Source organism: Salvia miltiorrhiza, unplaced genomic scaffold (assembly GCF_028751815.1).
Source record: "Salvia miltiorrhiza cultivar Shanhuang (shh) unplaced genomic scaffold, IMPLAD_Smil_shh original_scaffold_478, whole genome shotgun sequence".
Lineage (NCBI taxonomy): Eukaryota > Viridiplantae > Streptophyta > Magnoliopsida > Lamiales > Lamiaceae > Salvia > Salvia miltiorrhiza.
In genome coordinates, this window is record NW_026651559.1 from 89,106 (window position 1) to 98,678 (window position 9,573).

Below are 9,573 nucleotides of genomic sequence, written 5' to 3' on the forward strand. Positions count from 1 at the left end.
TTCTATGTTTGTCAATCGCCATTTTCTTTGGTTAATGTGTATTTTAATATTAAATTTAAATCCATTGTTTTCTAGCAGATCGGATCGGTTCGGTTACCGACCGAAACCGATCGGTTTTGGTCGATTTTACAGTCTTTAGATGGTCGGTTCGATTTTAATGCTTATACCTATCGGTTTAGTTTAGGTAGATTTGATCGGTTCGGTTATGAACCGATGCACAGTCCTAGGAGGCGCGATGGTGGGGACCACCTTATAGCATCTCCCCACTGAAGATGCTCTAAAGGAGCTTTTACCTGCTTTCTTTTAGGTTTAATTAACTATGAAGCGATGAACGAAATTTGATGACTTTGAGATTAAGTGTACATACATGAGGTAAATAAATATAAAAGGATTAACATTTAATTTTACGAGGCATAAAATGATTGCTGGTTTCTAGCTCTCTTTTTTTTGGAGGAAATTGTTTCCAAGATTATTACCAAACGCCAAATATTATTAGGTTTCCTACTCAATGTGTACCCATATTCCACGGCTCGGAACCCCTCGATGAACAACAAACAGAAGATAGTGGCCTGGTGGAGCAATCCTCCCGGAGGGTGGTGCAATCACCGTGATTCTCCCATTCTGCACGTTCTTGAGCTTCAAAATTAGCAATCTCTGGTTCATAGAGTATCCATGCGTGGTGAAGGGTGGTGAATACATGGTCACCTTAATCTCATTAAGCTCAATATCTACTTCCCTTGATCTAATTACCACGTTGAACTCAGCTCCATACTTCAACTCCGTCTCAGATTCGCCATCCAATATCTCCAGCCTGTTCACCTCGAGTTTTTCAGCTAAGTAGGGTGGCGAGAATTTTTCCACCCTGAGTTCTGTAGGAAATTTAAACTCGTCTCTATATTTTTCGAGCTTGTAGAAAGCGTTGGTGTTGCTACCTGCCACAAGGATCTTCCCATCAGGCAAAACTGCAGAAGAGGAGTGGTACATCCTTGGAATGGTAGAAGGAGCCAACTCCTTGAATCGATGCCCCTTTTCATTATTTGGACTGTACAACACCGGAGTGAGATTAGGTTCATCTGCAGCATCCCAAGCAGAAGTGCCCGCTTTCGCACCATTGAGGATCAGCACATCTCCAGTGGGTAGAAGCAGCATGTCTCCCATCACGCGCGGTGAGGGCATGTCCTCTTTCTCCCACTCGGCACCTTCCGCGTTGAGGCTCAGCCGTCCGCAATCTCTAGCAGCCTCTAGAAATGTTCTCTTGGGCTGTTGCAAGTCCGACAATATGTAAGATTCACGTGTATTCCCGCCGCAGACGAGCACTTGAATGTCGGGGTCGTCGTTGTTGAGGTCGACGGGGAGAAGAGCAGACATGCCAGAGGGAGGATAGTTCCGAGAGCCGCCGGGTAGGTCGGGGAGGGCGCGGACGGTTTTGCCAGTGAGAGGGTCGAGGATGATAGACTTGTAGTTTGCGAATACGAAGAGGTTGCCGTCGGGGAGGAGGTTGACGAACGGGTATAGGTTGTTCTCTCTGCCTGCGTCATCATTAGTATCTTCCAAGAGCGGGAGCTCGAAAAGCTGCGGCGTGAATTCGATGGTGTCGGGAGGGACGATTTCGTAGTTGTACGAGTTGCGGCCGCCAACTAGCACGAAATTTCCGTCTTCAAGGGCGTGTTGAGTGGCATACCATCTGTTGGCAAACAGAGCTCTCTTGTTCTCTTCGAAATCGCAATCTCTGCATGGCTTCAGAATCCTCACGGATTTCAACCCATCTTTATCCCCACCGGTGGAGATGAGGTTTCCGTTGCGTGAAAGGCCTCCCGATGAGCACCAGGGGCTTGAGTCCACCTGAAATATTTAACTCATTTTTTTCCATCTTTTCTTATCCTTATTCTTATGATAAATTGGAAACCAAAGAAAAGATGAAATATAAAAATTGCAAGATCGAACCTTGAGGGGTCTAACTTGAGCGGTGTCAATATCGTATTCGATTGCATGAGCTGTACAGTCCTGCTGAGGATCAGTATTTCTTCCCCCAACTCGAGGTCTGCAAAAGGGAGGATTATTCTCTACCTCAGATAGGCCATTGCTTGTGGAGTCGTGCCACACAACTTTGTTGTTAGGCATCAATTGTATGTGCATTGCAGAAACACCCGCATTTTCTGAATGGATCTCCCAAGAGCCAAGACTTTCCGTGGGAGAGTCGACGCTTTCTACGAGACCGCCTTCCTCTTCTTGCTCAACTGGTGGCGGTTTCCGCCGCGCAGGGAATCCGAAAAATCCATTCAAAAATCCCAATTTGATTTCTGGCTCTGTAATGGCGTCATCTCCGTAACCATCTTCGTTGGAGCTCAACGCGTAAGTAGTGAATGTGGTGAGGAATCCATGCAAGAGAGAGAGGATGACAAGATATTTTAACAAGCTACCCATGTAGATGTAGTTTGTTTTCTCTTTGTGCTTTGTTATTTGTTATCTTCATCAACGCCACCAGTTATAAACACCAAATTGGCTTCCTACTAAAAATGGACATTCTATCTTAAGCAATGTCCCTGGATTTGAGGATGTACTCTCACTCAGATTTCTTTAAATCAATCACAATCAGATGTTGCTATTTGTAGTTATTCTTTTCTTTCTAATTTACCGACGCATTGTATGGATAATAATTAAACAAGTCTTTGCTTTTTTGGCGGAACTTTATAAATTGTGACGGATCTAAGTTTGGGAAGTCAATCGGCCGGCCCACTCGATTTTGGGTCGGTCCATTCGATTTCGAGTTATTTTCGGTTCGGGCTACTTGGTTTTTTTATTTTTCGGGCTAAATTTTTTTGACCCTAATCCTAACCCACTCAGTTTCGGGCTAGCCCGATCGGGCCCGTAAGTTTACGATTTTTTTATATGTTTAATTTTTTTTATAGATAATCATATTCTTCTAATAAAAATATGTTGTGTTTTTTAAATCAAGATATTTCGCCTTGTTTTAGATACAAAAATTAGTATTATTCTAACGTAAGATTACATAATATCTAACCTTAACTTCGTTTTCGATAAAAAAAATATACATAGATTTAACATAAATGACTATCTTTCTTTGACTTTTATATCATAGATGTTTGTTATTAACCTTTAGAAAAATCAAAATATATTCTACGAGGATCAAAATGTTATTATTGAATTAAAAAATAAAGTATTAATGTTTAAAAATTAATTATTAAGAAAGTGTTCGGTTAATCGAGCCTACCCACTCGATTTTCGGGCGAACCTATCGGGCTCGGGCTATTTCCGGTTCGGGTCATTCGGGCTAAATTTTTTTCGGGCTAAAAATTTTCAATCCTAACCTCCTTTTTTATCAGTCTATTCGGGTCGACCCGTCGATTTCGGGCTTTTTTGACATCCCTACCTAGGATATTTGTTTGGGAGGTTCCAACTAAACGAAGTATAAAAATTAAATAATGAACTTATAAACTACTGAAAAAAATTAGTAGGGAACTGCCAATCTATATCATCTATACTATAGAAAAAGTGCCTAAGGCATCTTAAGGAAATTATCTATATTAATAGAAAAAGAGCCTAAGGCATCTTAAGGCACAACTTGCGGATTGCCTATTTTACCCGTATTATATATTTTATTTTAAAATTATTTTACATATTATATATTTATAAAAATATATTAATTCATTAGATATTACACTAAATCTATGTGGTATATTTCGATAGCTATTGATAAGGCTTATAAATAAATATATCCATCCAATAAATTATCTAATACAAATAATGAATTAATATATTTTCTAAAATAATAAATTATCAAATAAAAATAGCATTAATTGCACTATACTATAAAAGATCTTTCACTATTTTCCCTCCATTTTTCTCTCTCTGCTTTCACTATTTTTTTCTCTACTTTTTTTTCTAAACATCAACAAATTTAATACATGAAAAAAATACTTAATATACTACATCTTAAATTTAAGTTCGTGAGAAAATCTTTAATATGGTATAAAAAATCATCAAAAATGAAAAAATTAAAATTAAAAATATTTTATTTTTTCTTTCTTCCTTAACATTAACAACTTTTTATTTTGATTTTTGTATGAAAATATTAATTTATTTTTGTATGAAAAGTAGAGTTCCTTAACATTAACAACTTTTTATTTTGATTTTTGTATGAAAATATTAATTTATTTTTGTATGAAAAGTAGAGTAATGTTGAAGAGAGAGTGTGGAGGCAGAAATCCAGAGCAGATTGGAAGAGATTAGGTGACAAGAACACAACATACTTTCATGCCTATGTGAAAGCTAGGCATAATGCAAATATTATCAAATTATTGCTCAGAGCAGATGGTACTAGATGTGCAACTCAAGGAGCAATCCAAGAAGAGATTAGAAGATTCTATATGAATTTGATGGGAAGTGCAGCTCCTAGCTAGTCTTCCTATGGTGGATAGGAATATTATTGCAAGAGTCCCTATACTCAATCACAACCACCGGTTGTAGCTATGTGCTCCCTTCTCTAGCCAGGAAATCAAAAATGTGCTATTTAGTATGAATCCAGAAAAAGCTCCTGGATTAGATGGATACAATGTCTTTTTCTTTCAAAAGACATGGGATTGGATTGGTGCTGAAATCATTGCAGCTGTACAAGAATTCTTCTCAACAGGTTTTTTACCTAGAGCTCTAAATACTACTCTGATTACTTTACTGCCCAAAACAAGTACAGCTTCCTCAGTTAAGGATTTTAGGCCTATAGCTTGCTATAATGTGCTATATAAAATCATATCCAAGATCTTAACCAATAGAATGCAATGTATATTGGATTACCTCATCAGTGAGAACCAATCTGCATTTGTACAAGGAAGGGTGATTTTTTATAACATTATCTTAAGCCATGAAATGATAAAAGGTTATGGTAGAAAGGGTGTTTCTCCAAGATGTATGGTCAAGATTGACATACAAAAAGCCTACAATTCAGAGGAGTGGTCATTTATGAAACATCTCATGCTAGAGTTGGGGTTCCCATACCAGTTTGTCTCTTGGACAATGGCCTGTTTACAGTCAGTTACTTATGCAGTTAATGTGAATGGAGTTGTAACAGAACCGTTCCAAGCTAAGAGAGGACTTAGACAAGGTGATCCGGTATCACCTTATTTATTTGTGATAGCTATGGAATATCTCAACAGGTGCCTAGATGTTTCACTCCCACCCTAGGTGCAAGAGATTGAGCTTAATTCATTTATGTTTTGCAGATGATCTGCTCTTGTTTACTAGGGGAGATGAAAGCTCAATAAGGAAGTTGTTGTATGCCTTTGGAAAGTTTTCTGAGGTATCTGGTTTAAAAGCTAATGAAACCAAGAGTTCTATATATTTTGGAGGGGTACACAAGCTGCTATTCTTGAAGCTTCTGGTATGACAAAGGGTCAGCTTCCTTTTAAATACCTTGGAGTGTCTCTCTCATCAAAGAAGCTGTCAATTGTCCAATGTCAGCCATTAATACAGAATATTCTAGGAAGAATAGACTGTTGGACTGCAAACAGGGGCGGATCCAGGATTTAATGTTAGGGGGGCTGAATTTGTTGAATTACGACGTCTGAAAATATTTACATAGGGGTTCCCTGTAGCAAATTTTTTGGGCATTCCGTACAATATATTTTCATGCATTTTTTTAACAATCACTTAATATAATAGATATTTGTTTGCAATTCAACATCAACATCAACATCAACATCAACATCAACATCAACATCAACATCAACATCAAGTAGATAATTGAGAGTTGAGAAGATAATAGAGAATTTTTGAATTAATCAAATAGATGAGAGAAGAATGCTTGTGCTTGGGAATTCGCAAACTTCACATTAATTCTTTTAATGTTTGGAATTGGAGCAGACTGCAAGACTCGCACGTCAACTTATAGTTATATGTTAAGTTTTCTCAACTTATAGTTATATGTGAAGTTTTCTCTTTTCTTGTTTTAGGTTGGGCTGAGCTGGGATATGTGAAATGAGCTGGACTGTGCTGGTATTAAGTTAAATATATATAATATATATAGGGTCAAAGGTTGGGCTTGCACTGGGCTGGAGCCCAGTGCAGCCATAGAGTAGGTCCGCCCCTGACTGCAAAGTTTCTTTCTTATGCAGGGAGAATACAACTCATCAAATCAGTCTTGACCAGCATTCAATCCTATTGGAGTCAAATATTTCTACTTCCTCAGAAAGTCATCAAGCTATTACAAGTAACTTGTAGGAACTTTTTGTGATCAGGGAAATCTGGTACTACTAAAAGAGTTCTTGTGGCGTGGGAACACTTGCGCGTGTCAGCCTAAAACAGCTGGAGGATGGATTCTCATTGATATAAGATGGTGGAACAAGGCTGCAATTAGCAAACAATTCTGAAAAGTTGCTCAGAAAAAAGATTATTTGTGGATAAAATGGGTTCATGAGTATTACATCAAAGGACAGAGCTGCATTACTTGTGTCATTCCAAACCAAGCTTCATGGATTATTCAGAAAATATTGGGAGCCAGGACCTACTTTGCTCAATTCAATTCAGGTAATTGCAGCCTAACTCAGTCTACATTCTCTATTCGAAGAATGTATGTGGCAATGAGGGGTGATGCCCCAAAGGTGGAGTAGCAAATGATGCTTACAAGGAATATTGCACCACCCAAGTTTATATTTATAACTTGGTTAGCTATTTTAAGAAGACTATCTACTGTGAAAAAACAGGAGAAAATTGGAATTTATTGTGACAAGGAGTGTTCTCTGTGCATGATTGAGAATGAAACTATTGATCACTTATTTTTCAAGTGCTCTTTTTCTGCAAATATTTGGAAGCAACTTGCTGAATGGAGTGGAGTTCATGAACATGTGTTAGATTGGCAAAGGGAGCTGAGCTTCATGGAGACACAATGCAGAACCAAGTCTGGAAGGCAACTTCTCTATAGGTTGGTGCTACCTACTGCGGTTTATTACATATGGAAAGAACAAAATGCAAGAAAATTTGGGGATAATATGTGTACGGTTGAGCAAGTGGTTAGACAGTGTCAACTACACATAGTTACAATGGGAGCGAATGATAGGAAAGTAATGAGATATTTGAAGAATTAGACCCAGTTAGTAGTCTTTGCTTTGTTAGCTTGTAAAGTTTTGCGACATTGCTCATTGGTAATAAAACCCCCTCTATATACCAATATATATATATATATATATATATATATATTTTACGACGCTTAATAATAATAATAATAATAATAACAATAATAATAATAATAATAATGTGTAATGTCAATTTTCATTATTAAATCATTCAAAATTTATTTAATAACTATAATTATCATTATACTTTATACAAAGTTGAAAATATACATTTCAAATTCAAGATTTTATTGAGTAATTGATATGGATTATTTTATTTTAGTTTATTATTAAACATATCATTGCACGAATGGACGTTCTAGTGATTTTGAAAAGGGTTAAGTATCAAATACGCCCCTAACATAGAGGCCCTCATCACGTCTAGCACCTAGGGCTGGTAAACCAGTTCCAGCCGAACCAGAACAATCGATCATCGGTTAATCGATAACCAGTTTTTACCGGTTCGATTCGGTTATCGGTTATTATTTTTTTGTTAACCGGTTAATCAGTTTAACAGGTCGATTAACCTGTTAAACCGAATTAACAGGTTAAGTATTAAATTAATTAAATAATTTATATTTTATCTATAAATCCTGTAAACCCCATTAATTTATCTATGAATCTGTGCCCCACTAATTTATTAACTAACAACAAAAAGTAAGCCTTGAGAGTTGAGACCCATCAAATGGGTTTAATAGATGGATTCGTCCCCATTAATTTCAGGAAACAGCCCCTACCGTCTCTCTCCCTTCCTTCTCCGGCGGACGTTGCCGGTTCTCGCTGCCTCCGGCGCGGCGAGGACGGTGCCTCTCCTCCCCCCTCCTTTCTATCTTCTCTCTTTCCCCAATTCCTCAAATTAAAGATACCTAGGGTTCTCTCTAAATTTCCCCTTTCAATTCCACTTCTCCGGTGAACTCTGCCGTCACTGCTGCTACCGCCTGAACATCTCCATGCCTCAGGTAAGCCTCTCAACCTCTCGCCGTCTCTCTTTTCCCTCTCAACCTCTCTCTCTCTCTCTCTCTCTCTCTCTCTCTCTCTCTCTCTCTCTCTCTCATCTCCCTCTATTGGCAGCCACCGCGGACCGCCCTGCCGCAGGCCACGCCGGCGGTCGCTACCATCGAACGCGCCCCATCGTTGTAGCTCGCGGCTAGTGCTGGTGCGCCCAATCAGATCTGCGGACGAATCCATGGCGGAGAAGAAAATGGGAACTGCATCGACAATGGTGGAAGGAATTGTTGAGATTGACTGGTTAATCGGTTAACCGGTTAATCGAACCAAAAACTGGTTCGGTTTTCGATTATTATTTTATGTTAATTGGTTTCGGTTAATCGGTAAACCGGCTCGGTTATAACCGAACCGGACCGATTACCAGCCCTACTAGCACCCTATGGTGGATGTTGGGTCAACTAAACCCCTGAAGTACTTAATTTTCTCCAATTAATCTCTCCGACTTAACGGCCATTTAACACCGTTAACTATTTTTTTTTCATTAGTGGTAGGACCCACGCCTTCTTCTTCGCCAAGCTCGCCGGAAACACGTTGTTTCGACAGAGCCGCTGGCGGGGAAGCTTCGGAGGGGGACGGAGCACACGACGTTGAAGCATCATAACCACAGAGCTCAAGATTGCCCACAAACGTATTGGAGTCGAACTTGTGCGCGAGATTTGGGAGAACTGCGCCGTCAGCGACGCCGCAAACAAGTTCGTCGTCGTCAGGTGCGACACCACGGGCTACGCCGAGGGGCGCCGCCTCAACGGCCGCAACTACAGAACGGGCTACACCGCCACGTGTGGCGGCGAGGACGATGTCGAGAACAGGACCTGCGCCGGCTTAAGCTGCTGCCAGACCTCCATCCCCAAGAACGTTCGCAGAGTTAGCATAAAGATGGGGAGCACCAACAATTATAGGGACTTGTGGAGGTTTAATGAATGTGGCTATGCTTTTGTTGTTGAGGAGAGCTCGTTTGTCTTTTCTCTGCAAACACTGACGAGTTTGCGGCGAGTTGAGAGGCTTCCCATGATGGTTGATTAGGCCATCGGCAGCACAAGTTATGCGGAGGTGAAAGCAAACTCTTTTTCCTTAATGTTTGTGGTGAATTGATGTGTTTTCGGCGAGTTTCCTGCGAGCTTGGTGAAGAAGAAGGCATGGATCCCACCACCAATGAAATAATAATAAAAAAAATTAAATAGTTAATGGTGTTAAATGGTCGTTAAATCGGAGGGGTTAATGGAGGAAATTAAGTACTTCAAGGGTTTAGTTGACCCGACCTCGATCATAGGGTGCTAGACATGATAAAGGTCTCTATGTTAGGGGCGTATTTGATACTTAACCATTTTGAAAATATTGTTGTGCTACCTCGATATTCCTCCATTGTGCACACAACAAAATTTAAGTCACATTCCGATATATTAGGAATGAATGCACGTAGGATGCATTTATTCTACTTAAA

General features: G+C 39.5%; 1 protein-coding gene and 1 long non-coding RNA gene across 2 annotated transcripts; one reads left to right on the forward strand and one right to left on the reverse strand.

Moving 5' to 3' along the window:
• Positions 1–328: 328 nt before the first annotated feature.
• LOC131004980 (putative aldehyde oxidase Art an 7) lies at positions 329–2,454 on the reverse strand. The gene is made up of 2 exons (XM_057931758.1): positions 1,945–2,454; positions 329–1,842 (listed from the first exon to the last, which is right to left on the reverse strand). Exons 1-2 carry the CDS (start codon positions 2,422–2,424, stop codon positions 502–504), a joined length of 1,821 nt encoding a protein of 606 aa, XP_057787741.1. The 5' UTR covers positions 2,425–2,454; the 3' UTR covers positions 329–501.
• A 5,303-nt stretch (positions 2,455–7,757) lies between these two features.
• LOC131004978 (uncharacterized) lies at positions 7,758–9,573 on the forward strand. Its single transcript, XR_009095182.1, has 3 exons — positions 7,758–8,083; positions 8,196–8,408; positions 8,624–9,573. It is a non-coding gene; the product is annotated as an uncharacterized LOC131004978 (long non-coding RNA).